Genomic DNA, 16,560 nt, shown 5'->3' on the forward strand with positions numbered 1-16,560 from the left:
TCCCTTTGGTGGAACTACCATTTTACTCTCAATTGTAATACAGGGAAGTTGTGAAAAGAACTTTGGAGATGTCACCTTGATTTCAATTGTCTGACTGACTTGATAAAGAAACCAATGGGATATTACGGAATGCAGTGCTTTGCTGTATCTACGGAGGTACAATTTGGTGGCACTATCACATAGGTAGAGAGGGGAAAAAAGATAAAAAGCTCAGTTCAAAAATATTCCTTTTTGTGGTTTGTGGTCTCCGAGACTTAACTTTCTGACATGATGGACTCTATTATTCTGTGAGCCAAAATAAACCCTTCCTCCAATATGTTACTTCTTGTCAGATATTTTGTAACACCAATGAGAGAAAAAAAATCAATATAGAAAACTGGCACTCAGAAGAGGGACTAGTTGTGGTAAACTAAACTATGTGGTCTCTATACTTTCGGGAATAATGTTCAGAAAAATGTGAAGGAGCTTGATCTATGAGCTAAAGAAGCCTTCTTAGAATGTTACATTTTACTACAGAAATACTTGCTCATCCACATTCATTGCTGGGACTGTAGACCATGTTCATTGCTGGTCTATTTGTAATTGTTACAAACTGGAAATAATCTAAATTTTCATCAAGATAAGAATGAAATATTATTCAACTCAATGAAATTTATGGGTAAATGGAACTAGAAAAGTCATCCTGAGTGAAGTAACAAACACTGTGTTTTCTCATATGTAGAAGTCAGTTGTTAAGCTTTATATATGTATACCACAATCCAAAAAATAACCAGAGGTTAGGTACTATAAGAGACCAAAGAATCTCCGAAGGCAGGGGAAATAGAAAATAGTGTTATAGACATACTCATAAGAAACTGGAATAGGAGGAGTGGGAGGGCAGGAAAAAGGATAGAGACTGAGGGAAAGAGTTGATTAAACACACCGTGTGCATATATGTTAGCTAATTTTATGTGAACTCGACACAAGCAAGTGTCATTTGGGAATAGGGAACCTCAAATAAGAACATCCTCCCCACAAGACCAAATTGGCCTGTGGTCCATCTTCTTGATTGATGACTGATATGGCAGGGCCAACACACTGTGTGGTGCCACTCTTGGGCTAGTAGTCCTCATTGATATTGGAAATCAGGCTGAGCAAACCATGAGGAATAAGTCAACACAGTGAAGAACTGATACCTGGAAGTATAAAATTTCCTCTCCAAATTACTTTAGGTGATAGTGTTTAAGCACAGCAATAGAAACCTTAACAAGATAGCAAGTATGAATATTAAATCAAGTATTTTTAAAAAGAAGATAGGTTGAAAACAAAACTTATCTAATCCCGTGAGATACAATGAAAGACCTATCTATCTATGTGCCTACCTTAATTGCTGAACACTTAGAGACAGAGCAGGCCATATTAAGGAATATGTATACAGAAATGTTTGTATATGCATATAAAACAATAAATGAAAAGAGGCCATGAATTCGAAGACACATGGATATGTTAGGAAGGAGAAAATGGTGGCTCACAAACATTTATAATGAGATCTGGTTCCCTCTTCTGTCCTGTAGGCAGACATACAGACAGCAAACTGTATACATAATAAATGAATCTTAAAAAAAAAAAGATATCAAAGTGAAAGTAATTTGGAAACTTCTACTCTACTAGCTTTTTTTTTTTTTTTAATAGTGCCAGAAAGTGCTGTGCAGACCACTGGAAGAGAAACGCCATCACCTGATTTATTCAACATTGAAGCTGAATCCTACAGTACTGAGTTATCAGACAAGATGTGCCCCTTGGTGCAATAATGGAGTGACTACTGGGTAACTGCTTGTTTTCTGATTGGATTTGAGGCCTCTTCCACCAGAAGGAATTTATGTCTGGTACTGTAAACCTGATCAAATGGTAATCAAATCTACTACTTAATGGACACATTGTCAAACTGCTTCCTAAATATTATGGTTATATCCTTTGATTGATGCTGCTCTAAACTGTGGTCAGAGCAGCTTCCTTTGGCAGTGCATAATGGTCAATGCAAGAGTCATCAAAGCTGTCAAAGTTCAGAGAATGGGCGATGTTGAGTGCTCAGCCCTAAAAAAGATATCGATATCAACTCTCACACAGCTCAGCAAACATTGGAAAGGAGGATGTCAAAAGAATGCATGCTTAGGATAATGGAGACGGGGCTATGAAGTGCTGCCTTCTGAGCATTTCATGGTAAAAGTAAAAAGAGGACTACTACAGAAAATTGTTGCCTACTTTACAATTATGAACACAAGATTTTCAAAACTTTATTTACCATAAAAGAAAATTAGAAAAATATACTTGCTATATGATTATATAAGTTACACTAAATATGCTATAGGAATATTCTGTATTCCTAATAAATAATAATAAATAAATAAGTCTTCTTTTCATAAGGGATATTAAAATAATTAAGAAATAATTAAGAGCGAGAAAACTTTGTGACACATAGGCTAGGACTAAAATATTTTCTGCCCTCAGCTGAACTATCCCCAAGAACTCCTTCACAGACTCTTTGTCAGAAGAACTGCACAGCTCCTTTTGAATGTAAAGGTGACTACAGGAGAATGATTCCTCAAGAAGTCAACATAAAGGATTTTTTTTGATAAAACAAACATTTGAGGCATAACATCAAAAGAAATCATAATTATTTACTAAAGTTAATATTGGAAAATCCAGGTCTGTATGAACTCCGACTATCAATTTTGTTAGTATTTTTACATAATATTGGAAAGTGATTCAATTATTTCTCAGGAGAAATGAGAATGAACCTTTTTAGTGAAAGATCATTCAAAATAAATAAACATGAATTCAGATTTCAATGAAATAATGGGAAATTATCTGAGTTTGAAAATCATTGGAAAGTGGTATGTTACCCTATGCTTTACAGCCCCAAAACAGTTAACATGACTTCAACTACAGTGTACAGATTAATAGAAAGGAGTCTGAAATCAATTTTGAAGAGTGATTAATCTGAGTTATTTTTAAAATATTCCGCATCAAATCAGCATACTAGATGAGAACTAGCATGCGTGCGCCTTTGCCTGATCCTGGCTCTGCTATGCAGAGACCAATAGTGCCTGAAACTGACAAGCCTGGTCAGAGACAACTGTCAATGAACAAAGAGCTCTCAATAGTTTGGTGAAAAGGATTCATAAGTTCATTCTTCAGGGTAAGTAAACGGAAATCAGCTATCAAACTGACTTAAAAAGCTTTCACATTGGGTCATAAAACAGAAGACAGACAAGATGGCAATTCCCAGGTATGCCAATAGGAATCGAGTGTATTTTATTCCAGTACTGTCTAAAAGCAGAGATTTCTGATTATCTTAGATGTTGTGCATTTACTTAGATTTTATTTACCTAACTGATTGGAAACTACTACATTGAATATCAAATAGGCCATAATATTTGAACTGTTGCCCCTTCTTTCCCTCACTGGCCAAAGAATTCTTTGAGCTTCCTTCAGTTTAGCCATCACGTCTTCTTCCACAGCTCGGGAGCCTAATTTCACAATTGTGATATAAGCTCTGATTACTCACAGTCTTCACAGTGGCCGTTGGGACTTTAACTCTGATTATGGTAAGTTTATCATTAGCAATGCTAAAGAAAAGAGCAACAACTGCTAATCCTAACAACTCATCATTGTCTGCTGTGAGATCATCACATTGCCATCTAACAGGACATATTTAAATGGACAATCAATATAGCATGATAGGTAAGGGAAGGAAATAAAAGACAAGTGAAAATAAACTTCTCAGGACAGTTTTAGGAAACAATAACTTAGACCCTGAAGAATTTGTAGGCTTTAATGGAAATTCAATACCTCTTATCATTCTGTCAAAAGTTCACAGTACTGTTAAGGTATTAAGGAATAAAGGGAAAGACTCTTGTTGGTTGGAAAATTGCAGACATTGGGGTTTCTTCAAGAATCCATAAAGATACCTCCCATGAGTATTTATTAGAATGATTTGTAAGGATTCCAAACTGTGTAAGAAAATTAAATAACAACAATCTAGTCTTGAAAATAGAAACGTGAATTTGATGAGGTAGGGTGCCCATAGGATCTGAAGTAGAATGCCCATAGAAATTCACCTAAACATTCTACAGTGGTTACAAAGCCAATATGTAGGATTACTTGGAGAGAGGCGGGCTAGAAGTAGCCATGACCACAGTGGGTACAAAGAGATGAAGAAGAGCACAAAATTAAAATGTACTTACTGCAGTCCATGCATTTCTTTTGCACCGGGCACAGAGCCATCCATCACAGACATCACGAGAGGGGATGCCATAACAACCTACAATATAATAGCACAGATGTATACATTAAGTCTCTTGCATCTTTAAAATATTAGTCACCATGGTAGAACAAACCTATGTTCCTACCTACTAAGAAACTGGGGCATAGTGATCACATATTCAAGTCCCATATGATCTATATAGTGAGTTCAAAGCTAGTCTACGTAACTAAGTGAGATTGTTCCAAAATGAGAAGTACAAAGAGGGACTGGGTTACAGATCAGAGGTAGACTTCCTAGCATACAAAAAGAATTAGGTAAAATATCCAGAATGGAAAGAATGCATATTGTAATAAAAAATAAAGCCATTCAATTCCTAGCATATCAAAAATGTAAGTAAGACTCTGCCAAAGTTACTTTTGATTCATATTTCTTATTATTCTATCAGTTCCAAAAACATGACAATGCCTTTTTTGCCTAGTTGGAATTGTGTCTTAGGGTGTGCATGTTATGAATAACAATGTGAACTCATGAGTACCATAGCAGGTGTTTGGAGCTCAGAGAACAAGGTTCTAGGGTCAGTACCTAGGTTGTGGCAATGAAACACAGAAGTTAGGCTTAAAAAGTAACTTTATCCACTGAGTCATCTAGAAAGCCTATTTATTTGGAATCTTCGATATGAGTTTTTGCTACACAGCCCAGGTTGAATGAAGCCTGATTCTCTTGCCATAACTTCCTGCGAACTCTCAACGCAAAGCTTGAGAGTGTACATATTAATAGTGCCATAGAAATAACTCCTGCATGACTAAAAATAAAATTTCTAAACTGCCATGCTAATATTGTCAGTCAAGCATAATTTTTGAAAATAAACTACAATTCATGAAGCCACTAGGGCAATGTTAGTAAAGTTTGACATAAATTTCTTTAATTGGGGCAAAAACTGCACAGTCCATAACTAGCAATGAAAGTGTGCTCTCAATTTAGTGTTTGTTGGATCAATGCCTAGACCATGTATGAAGATATCAGGTGATGCAAGTATTTGTAGTAACTGCATGATACCAAGAAGTATGTATTACTGTAGTAGAATCTCAGCACCAAGTAAACAAATAAGCAAAAAAAATAAACAAACTAACATGTATAATACCAGTATTTGAGATGCCAAAACAGAAGAAAATAGTATGTACAAAGTCTGCCTGGTCTACTGAAAAAATCCTTTAACAAAATGGGAAACAAGGATGGGAAAGGAAAGAGGAAGGCAAATAAAAGGGAAAGCAAATAGGGAGTTGGGGAAGAGTAATTTTAACACCAAAGTGTGATTAATAGAGTCAGAAACAGAAAATCTTAGAAATGCAGTTAATCGAAGAAAATCATACCATAGGTAACCAAGTCAAACATAATGCTACATTCAATCATGTTCATGGGATTAGTATAGTGAGATTATATACCTGGTGATTTCAGAACACAATATTTAATACATATTATATTGCTATATATAAAAATGCAAGGTAAAATCATATATATATATATATATATATATATATATATATATATATATGCTATGTCTTCCAAACTTCTATCAGCATAAAAAGATTGCTAATACTGTATTTCAGAAAACTTGTTGCTCTGGCAGAAGATCAGATTTGATTCCCAACACCCATATTATAGTTCACAATCAGCTGTAACTACATTTCCAGAGGACTGAAAGCCCTCTTCTGACTTCCCCAGGCACCGACCCTTCATGCGGAGCACATATATACATATAGCCAAATATTCATATACATATATAATTATAAAAAATAAAATGTGAAAAAAATGAGTGATTAAGAGTTGGGACTGAGGTCCAGTGGCACAACACACATTTAGTATGCATGAGGCTCCTGTTTGGCCCCTACCAATAACAAGTAAAAGGAACAACCAACAATGCCCCCAACACAGATAATGTAATTGAGAAAAATCAAGAATGCTGAAATACTTTAATTTAGAATTAGAGTTGTAATATAAAACAGATTTCCCTATATATTCTAGGGTTATATGGCAAGTCAATGTTTATAAATATTCTTAGTATTTATCTGCCTGTATACAAATAACAAATTGGGAAATATATAGAACCTAACTACTATAATTAGTATGGATTTCCCTATCTTTATATGAAGAAAAATATCTAATCCAATCAACTAAGTCTTGGAGTATACAAAAATAGTCTTCAATCAGCACTAAGGATTTAAATTAAATCTTCCCAATCTACTATCATTAAAATGCAAAATTCAAATAAGTAAGGAGTCCCATTTTGTTATATCATCTGGACTCCTGACAAGAAAATACCCATGTCGTCTCTTCAATGAGGCTTCATAAAACTGAAGAGAAGAGGATGAATAACTATTCATAGTCTAAAAGGAAGCCATTAAGAATATCAACAATAAGATTAGAAATGTAGCTCTACTAGCCGCCTCTGATCCTACTATGTACAAAGCCTTCGGCTCAATCTCAGTATCACATAAATCCAGGCATGGCAGCACCCATCTGCAACCCCAGTACTTCAGAAGGAAGCACAAAGACTTGCTTGGCTGAGTGGCTTATGAGGCAACTTCCTGAGTAGTTTGGCACAAATAAGAATGTCAAGAGGTAACTTGACAGGTTACAATAAGGTAATCTATAGGGGCTAAGTAAAACACTGAAATTCCGGGGACAGTAAAATCATAGATTTATTTACTTGCATGAACCTGTACGAAGCACTTGGCACAGGAAATCAGAAGACTTGTTCCATCCTCTTCAAGGAAGGCATTTGGGGGGGAATATTCTACATTTTCTTCACTATAAATAAAACACATCTCTGGAATAATGGGTTTAGTTTTTCTTCCAGATTTAACCACTTCATTTACTGCTGTCTCCCAACTAGAATCATTTTCTTCTTTGCTGCTCTCAGGCTGAAAAAGGTAACATATCCATATGAGTAAAAGACAGGAAAGCACTCAACTTTTATTCATTAATCCATTCATACCAGTTCTAGCTACTAAATTACAACTTCTTGTTCTATTCTTTAATTCAATTGCTAGCATTTTTCCAATGCTCCTATACAGACCACCCTTTTTATACCAATCAGTAATAAATGTCTGTGGGTTCAAACAAGATTGTTAGGAGCTCTTCAAATTGGGGTGTTCCAAAATACCTCAGGAATGCACAGCTATGTTTGCTTCTCAATGATCCACTTGTATGTTTTTATACTTCAAACAATACAGGTTTTCTATGGGCAGCACATTTGTCTCCCACAAAAGCTTGAAATACAGGAGACAGACTAGCATATGTGGTCAGATAAGAATGATGTTCAAATGTGACTGGCATCTTTCAACAAAATAGTGGGAAATTACAGCTAGTTAAGATCTTATAATAAGGAATATTTTTATTACTGGAAAATATACAGGCAGAAAGAATGCTTAAATAAGAATCACTAAAAATAAATAATAAAGAAGGTAAAACGTAAAGTAAATATACTAATTACAAACCTGAAAATGTAGAATTTCATCCACTACTCTCTTGCTCGGAAATATCAAAATTAAACCATTATATGACAGTAATAGTCATAGATAGTGGATTTACTAATATATTGTACCTTAAAGTAAACAAGGCAATTAACTTATGCAGCAGTCAAGATCTGTTTCATGCCTGAGCTGAGATGCTTTCAGGAATGACATGAACAAAATAATGATGGGAACACCAAGCACAGTTACCTTGCATGTTTTACAAGGAAAAATGAAAAAGACAAAATGAGGAGTGGACACTGATATCTACTTTCAATTTTAAAAAGATACTAACTATATAACTATAGAAAAGGTTTTAAGGTTTTAAGTTAGGAATTTGATGCCTTTTAATAAAAGAATTGGGTTTAGAATTGAAGATTTTTAAATAAGCAAACACTAAAAAACAAGCAAAAAAGCACCCCACCAAAAGCCCCAAAGGAAGAAGGTGGTGGTTGGACACACTGATACCCATACTGCAAGTTACCTTGTAATAGGGCATGAGCAGAGTACAGATTGCACAGTGTGGTTCCATTTTTGCCACAGCTGCATTATACTCTTGTTCAGCCATAAAGTTAGGAGACTTTGTCTGCCAAAGGTGGATGAGAGGCTTTGCCCAAGACTCGGTTTCTTCTACTTCTTCATCAGTGGGTAGACTCTCAGGTGACTCTTAGGAGAGAGAAGAGGAAAACAAAATGAGCAGAAATGCAGAAAAAAGATATCAGCCTGGTAACAGACCTTGAGTATTCCTGAGTGTTTGAGACATCAATGCCAGATACTAAGGCACCTTGGAAAAGTAGATCAGATCACCTCATGGGAAAACAAAACAATTTTTCTTGTCAGCTACTTCCTTTCTGCTGGAAAAAAAAAATTAAACCAATTCCTCCTTAAACTTCATCTTTTCAGCTATCATTGAAAAACTACCCATTCAGTTAACATGTTTAAGTATGTGGGAGCTAGTGACGTTCTTATTAATACTTTCATTTTCTTTAGTTAACATAGTACACATTTCAGTAGAAGCTTATCAGCTGAATATAATTAAATTGATTTTTTGATTTAAGATCCATGGTATTTACAGACCAGCCATAATCTATAAATAAAGAAGCTGTCATGGAAAACAAGGTTGATGAGGGATAAAAATTGAAATATAGAAGAGGCAAGCTGCAGAAAGACTAGAAGCTAATCCCCATTAGGACTACATATGTACATAAATAAAAAACCAGATCATGTGTGAGAAATTCCCTGTGATATCCAATAGCAAGCAAAAGGCCTTTGTAAATAACCTCTGAAGAAAGATTCGTGATGCTGAAGGCCTGTAGCTTTTGAGACTTGTCTTCTTTAGGTTATCTAGCTAATGAGTTAATGCCTACTTTCTAGAACATCTTTAATAACGTGACTATTTCCAACATCATTCTTTCGTTTCCTGTTTGATTTATGTGTTTGCTTGTTATTTTTTTGGGGGGGGTATGGTTTCTCTGTGTAACTTTGGAGCCAGTCCTGGAAATTCTTCTGCATACCAGGTTGGCCTTGAACTCAGAGATCCATCTGCCTCTGGCTCCCAAGCGCTGGGATTAAAGCTGTGCGCACCAGCTGCCACCACGCAGCTTCATTTTTCTAAAGACACGACAACATGTAGTTATACTCTGACCTCTGACCAACTGCTGCAACAGCTGCTAAAGCACTCAGAAGGTAAAGCTATGCTATTTATTGTTGGAACACTTTGAGATGGTGTCAAAACTCCCAAGAAAGGCCTGATGGCAGCCTAGGGGAGCATGAATCATGGGAGAATTACTTTCAGTATTTCCTTTGACTTTCTTTCACAGCTGCTAAAGCACTCAGAAGGTAAAGCTATGCTATTTATTGTTGGAACACTTTGAGATGGTGTCAAAACTCCCAAGAAAGGCCTGATGACAGCCTATGGGAGCATGAATCATGGGAGAATTACTTTCAGTATTTCCTTTAACTTTCTTTCACAGCTTATGGCTTCCTGTGACAGAGGCTGAACCCGCTTACTTCAGCCTCTCTACTGGGACTTGGGGGCAAAGAAGTAGGAATTGGCTAGTGGCAGCCCTGGAGAAACCATACTTTAGTTGGAAGGCAATATCCAGGAGGGCCTATCTTTAAACTGGAAGGCTGGCAAAGAGCCACCAAGATCCAAGTCAAACCTGGGAATACACGGAGACCTAGTCTCCATTGCAGAATCAGGTACATAATTACAACACTGATGCTGCATGCCCAACATGTAGGCAACAAAAGACGTTTATGGTTACCACCAAGATGGTGACGTTTATATGAGAAAGGACATTATGGTACGAATACGGTAATTATTTTATTTTTGGAATGCCTAAATAAAAGGAGAGGGGGGAGGCAAGGACCGGTAAATATATACAACCATATAAAATTAGGTACTCTTACCTTCTTACAACCTATTAAAATCATAAAATTTTTATAAAACATTAAAATAACACTTGTTTATATACAGCAATACTCACTGGAGTCATAAAAATGTCTCTAAACCATGAAATGTTATATTGAATATATAGAACTTAATAAACATTTCCTTCTACAACAGGCTTTGAAAAAATTTACATTTTTAACTCTTTTTCTTTCTCTTTCTTTCCTTCCTTCCTTTTTTCTTTTTGGTCAAAGGAAAATAAAAATAATAAGACACATCATTTATCTTAATCAAAATAAATCTAATGGGGATGACTCGAAGCTGGCAGTATCTTCCAAACACAAAAGAACTAACACACATATGAATTCACAGACTGTGGCAATATGCATAGAACCTGCACAGATTCAAACTAGTTGTGAGGGATAAATAGACACTGGGTGATTTATGCTACTTTTGTTTTACTCTGTCAAACTGTGATTCTTTGACTTTCTAAAATATCTGAAGGTCTGATAAAGAACTGAGCAGCCAAAAGCGAGACAGGAGCAAGGACAGGCAGGGTTGGCAGGCAGAGAGATTTCTACTGTACTAAAGAGAGATTTCTACTGTACTAAAGAGAGATTTCTACTGTACTAAGGAGAAGGAGAAAGGACGAAGTGGAGCAGGAGAACAAGGAGAAGAGGGCTTCAGGGCCAGCCACCCAGTCACCCAGACAGACAGGAGTAAACAGCAATGTACGGTATACAGAAGTCAGAAAGATAGGGGCCCAGAGGAAGAATGTAGATGGCTTCATTGAAGAAAAGCTTGCTAGCACCAAGCCAAGCTAAGGCCACGCATCCATAACTATGAATAAGGCTCTGTGTGTGCTTTACTTGCAGACTGGGCAGTGGGCCTCTCAAAAAAGAGAAAAAAAGCCAAAGAGTAAAATGCAAATTGCACAATAGGGCCCCACCCCATTTGATACTCGCTGACGATGGGAAAAATCACTTTTCTCCAGTGGAGTGTCATTGGGTATAATCAATCACACATTAGAGCAATCACCACGGCCAGGAAAAGTTGCCTATTACAAAATAAACTGTATCTCTATGTACATGCTTATGCGCATTCATACTTTTGGTTTTATTTTGACATTTTTATGTTTTCTTGTTTGTTCTGATTTCCATTCTTGAGGGTTTTGTTTTTGTTTTGTTTTTCCTTGATAGAAAAATATATAACAAGAAATTGTGTTCTACCAGTAATAATGATATTCTAAAAAGAAAGCTGTGCCCCTGTGTCCCTTTGTTTAGTATTAGACTATTGAAACAACGGATAACACCACATTGGACTCCTTGGAATCTCATGCCCAGGGAAGGAAAACTGCTGTAAGTCAGAAGGGACATTTGTCTTTTCAAAGAAATTTCTCAGAGTTCTGATAACATGCCAGATGACCTAATAAGAGAGATCTGGTTCAAGACAATTGATGGTGTAAAGGACCTTGACCAGCACTGCTTAACTATATATAGCTCTTGCCTGGGAAGTTTGAACTGGAAGATGGACTTGATTTGGTTTCTCTCACCAATATGACTACAACGAATAAGTTCCTCCTTTCTGTTTCTCATCATTACACCTTTCTTTAATTGGCTTAAAGAGGACAGGTGTCTCACACTAACTTGCTATGGCTGCTAAGGCCTAACCCATATAAGAAGGAGAGCTATAGTCAGTGGTTTAATGTGACTCTTACCAATACTCAAACTTGTAGAGAGGGCTACCTGAACACCTGAGTAAACACAGTATTTAGATAGCTATCTGTATTTTTTTCTGTATTAGTTACTTGAGAATTTTAAGAAAGTATAGTTGAAGAGATATGAATAGAAACCAGTTCAAGGACAACTGGGTGGTAGGAAATTAACCTTTAACTCTTAACACATGCTACTGTAGCCAGTGTGGGAGAGATAAAGATATCTGAAGAATCATTTATGGCTGGGCGGTGGTGGCGCACACCTTTAATCCCAGCACTGGGGGGAGGGGGGGCAGAGGCAGGCAGATCTCTGTGAGTTTGAGGCCGGGCTGGACCAATAGCCTCCAAAACAATACAGAGAAACCCTGTCTCGTAAAAAAAACCAAAAACCAAAAACCAAAAAAAAAAAAAAAAAAAGAAAAGAAAAGAAAAGAAAAAGAAAAAATCATTTATGTCCCTCACTTTCCCATCAGATTACTGGAGAAAAAAAAAATGACCTCCAAGAGGTAGAACTTTTCCAGCAATCTCTCTCTGGTAGAAGAGAAAGCATAAAGACCAGAGGGAAGATTTTATTTCAAAAGAGATTTACAATCATTAGGAGAGACAATGATGATGGAATGGGCCACACTTTGATGATGACTACACACACACACACACACACACACACACTCTCTCTGGCCCTCTACTTAAGCCTTAACTTCACATCAAAACTATGAAGATGGATGTGGCAGATGGTTACTCACTCACATTTCCCAATGTAGCTACAATGAATAAATTTCCTTTTCTTTCTTTTTGCTATCGATTTGGCTCTGAAAGATAGGTGACCAAATCTGGCTTGTAGAACTAATCAACACAGAATATAAGGAAATTTCCAACAAAAAAAAATGTATTCTGAAATATATCTTTTAAGACTTCCAACTATACTTTATACAATCTAGTCGTGAAACAATTTTCTTTGTCAAAGACACAACTCCTGATTTGGTGAAAGTCAAGGTCCCAAAAAGACTAGGGTATTTCCACAGCCTGCATATGGGGAAGAAACACTGTGGATCTCACTGTTGCCATCACCTATGGGCATTTGAAATGTTCAAATCTGCTGAAAGGACCACAGGTTAAGAACCAAGGTTGGCCTTTCATGACCAAGTAACAAATTTTATACAAGAAGAACATAGTAGGACTTGCCTAAATTATAAACTAACAATAAAACTTAAAAAAAAAAAAGAGAAGACCAGAGTCTACTGACAGCAAAAGACTCCTCTGCTAGGAGTTAAAAAGAAATTTCCACTGCTTCTGCCAGATGCATTACAGGCTTTAGTATTAGTAGGCACAAACAGGCAGAGTGAACATCCTTTCTAAATCTGCTCTTTGGAGTAAGAAGTAAAATCTGACCACACTAAAGGCTAAGCATTTACTGGCTGAATTCTTCTATTCTACAACCATTCCTCACTCAAGTCTAAGCAAGCTCTCCTGGCGTCTTCTTGAGCCTGGCCATGGTAGTTTTGGTTTTGCTTCTCTTTTCCCCATATACATTCTTAGTAAAGGGAAGGCTGCAACATGTCTTATGAATCCAACCATCGTTTCCAATCTAGTCCCAAAAAATTCCCAAAACAGTCAGAGCAAGAATTCTCGCGTACCCAGGTAGATGGGAATTCTCTTTTGACTCTCTTCTGCCTTGCTCTAGATTTTAGAACACCCAGCTATCATTATCTTCTCACTTCTTACTATCATCGTCACAGCAGAAACTAGAGACACTAAGGTTCACACAAGTTCAGAGACATTTAGACTTTAACTTTATTAACTCAGCCAGGCAGTGGTGGTGCGTGCCTTTAATCCCAGCACTCAGAAGGCAGAGGCAGGCGATCTCTGTGAGTTCGAGACCAGCCTGGTCTACAAGAGTTAGTTCCAGGACAGCTTCAAAAGCCAGAGAAGGTCTGCCTCGAAACCCCTCCTCTCAAAAAAAAAAAAAAAAGCTTTATTAACTCTATGTGACAGATGCTACTATAATCCCAAGTTTGGAAACATAGGCTCCAAAGCAAGGAAGCCCCAGGCCACTCAGCGCATCTCACCTGTCTGTCCCACCCGAACAGAAGATCCATTAATTAAGGGCTAACTCTGGTGCTTTTTGCTTCTAGTTTTCTGCAGAAGGATCACACTCCAGACTCAATAAAGTAATGATCATTTGTCCACAAAGGAAAATAAACTGATATTTAAAGAGGCAATTTCTCACAAATTCTAATATTGGTATATTCCAATAAGAATCCCGTCAAAGGAGCTGGTAGGGCACAAATCCCTAAAACCAGCTGGACTGGAAACTGTGTTCCAAATGAGTATTAAATCTGCTTGTTCACTTCATTTAGACAATAATAATGTTCCTTCGCTTCCAATAATACAAACCTCTAGATTCAAAGATAGGAGTATGAGTGATGATATAAGTAATTTATTTGAGGTTATAGACTGCTTTTCATTGTCATTTTAGATTTTTTAAAATCTTCAGCCACCAGGAACCACAGTTTTAAAATTCAATTCTCATAATATGGTGTAAGTCCTTAATATATGCAACTGCTGCAAAACTATAATTACCAATGTTTCAGAAAAATGCTTAACTACCTAAACATTTGAAACAACATTGTTGACTGAATTCACTTATATATTTTTGCAAACTTTACACAACAAAATCAATTTGCCCCAAGGTTTACTGGACAGATTTTCAATGTGACATAAAAATAAGCTTCCAGGAGGAAAAGCACATGAGAGAAAAAGCTTTCCTTAGAAATCTGTCTACCACATGGGGGCCTGCCCCAAATGATGTGACAGATTTTGAAGATCCCCCATGGAAGGTCTCACCCTCCCAGGGGAACAGAAGGGGGATGGGATGGGGGGCTGGCGGGGGGCATGGGAGGGTGGGAGGGAGAGGGAAATGGAATTGATATGTAAAATAAGATCGCCTCTAATTTAAATAAAAGAAAAATATGAAAAAAAATCTGCCTACATTCTTTCCTACAGAGAAGGCACACCAACAGCAAGCTGTTAAGGAAAATAATCAAAATTTCTAAGTATTATGTTATATATTAGTTATTTTTGTCTGCTGGTTATAATAACTTTAATAGACAACAGTTTGTGCTACATGAACTAAAATGGAAAAAAGAATGAACTGATGTAGTATAGATGCTACCTATAATCCTAGCAACTGGAAAGCTAAAGCAGGAGGATCACCTCAGGACTGTCTAGATTGCAAAGCTGTAACTTGTCTCAAACAAAAAATTGGAACTGAACATGATAATATACAGAAATAACAGCTAGTATGTATCTTTATTTCAGTTATCCAACTAGAATGCTACTGTGTTCTTGAAGGCACTACCACCATGATCTCTACATGAATACACATCATAAAAGAAACAGAAAAATGATGCTGATTCTTCTAGTGAGGGTTATTTAAACTAAACAAAACCCCCATAATGTTGTTCCCTTGAGTACATGCTCAAAGACAGGGGACTTTAGATGATATTCATCAGAAAAGGAGACTATCTCAAAGGACTTGTAAAACAAACAAACAAAAAGAACCCATTTGAATTGATCAGTTACAAATGTAAGAATACTTAGTACATGTCTTATCCAAATGTCAAATAGACAGAAAGAAAGGGGAACCAAATTTAAAAGAAAAGTAATTGCTACATTGGGATATGTAACTTAAAAAAAAAAAAAGTAGTTTTACATCAAGCTACATCAGAGAGTAATCTACCAAGTAATGACAGGGACCTACCACACACTGCTATGTGTGCTGGATATGTGTTTGTGGCGGGGTGGGAGGGGGGTATTTTTACCCTAGTTATCTATTAGAAATGATCATGAATAATACCATGCACTCACCTTCATCACTCACTACCTGCTGCTTCACAAGAGTCATTGGGGATCTGGCTGGAGGCTTACCAAGTGGATGGCGCCAACTCTTAGTAGTTTTGGGCAGTCCTTCTATTATCTGGTCATAGAGGGCGGCGGGGGGAGAAAGAAAAAGAAAAAGGTAGAAATGTCCATGAATAATGTTTGGTTCCCCCCGACACACACACTGTCTGGTATGTATGCAAGAGTAGGTAGACTTAAGACAGATACACCACTAGCTCACTGCTTTACCACTTCACTAGTTTGGTCGGTCAGTAAACTCTAGTGATCCTGCTGTTCTGCCTCTCAGCACAGTGGTTACAGACTAGTGAAGCCATGCCTAACTTTTCTTCATGCTTGCATAGCAAGCACATTATTTACTGAGCAGTTTCGACTCAATGGTGATTTGTTTCAGACAAAAGAAAGATTATACTTCAAAATGATAACTCTGTTTAGTAATAAATCTTGTTAGTGTTTTAAGAAATGTGGACTTACAGGCTGGGGTACGGCTCAGTGGTAGAACACTTACCTAGCATGCACAAGGCCCTGGGTTTTCATCCACAGTACTACCAGAGAGACAGAGGGAGAGAGGCTGAGGGAGGGGGACACAAGGAGAGAGTGAGAGAGGTAGAGAGGGAAAGAAAGGAGAGGTAAAGGAAAAGGAGTAGCATTTTTTCCAAGAGGTCAAATAATTCTCCTTCAAAAACTACTGTTTCATGGAAAGCTCATCAAAAGTTAGCAAGATTTCAAAGGTCCTTTAAAATTAGCCCAAGTCCACTGTTATACATTCATAAAATGATTAAGAACTGTGAAGTTCTCT

The 16,560-nt window shown here is 37.0% G+C and overlaps 1 protein-coding gene across 4 annotated transcripts in view; it reads right to left on the minus strand.

Moving 5' to 3' along the window:
* The window catches only part of LOC101844032 (lysine-specific demethylase 4C), a 164,967-nt gene that overhangs the window by 51,933 nt on the left and 96,474 nt on the right, over positions 1–16,560 (minus strand). For all 4 annotated transcript variants that reach the window (XM_040757297.1, XM_040757295.1, XM_040757298.1 and 1 more), the window contains 4 exons: positions 15,732–15,840; positions 8,243–8,424; positions 6,954–7,167; positions 4,227–4,303 (listed from right to left, as the gene is read on the minus strand). In XM_040757297.1, coding sequence (XP_040613231.1) covers positions 4,227–4,303; positions 6,954–7,167; positions 8,243–8,424; positions 15,732–15,840 — 582 coding nt within the window. The remainder of the gene's footprint in view (positions 1–4,226; positions 4,304–6,953; positions 7,168–8,242; positions 8,425–15,731; positions 15,841–16,560) is intronic.

Source organism: Mesocricetus auratus, unplaced genomic scaffold (assembly GCF_017639785.1).
Source record: "Mesocricetus auratus isolate SY011 unplaced genomic scaffold, BCM_Maur_2.0 Super-Scaffold_100014, whole genome shotgun sequence".
Lineage (NCBI taxonomy): Eukaryota > Metazoa > Chordata > Mammalia > Rodentia > Cricetidae > Mesocricetus > Mesocricetus auratus.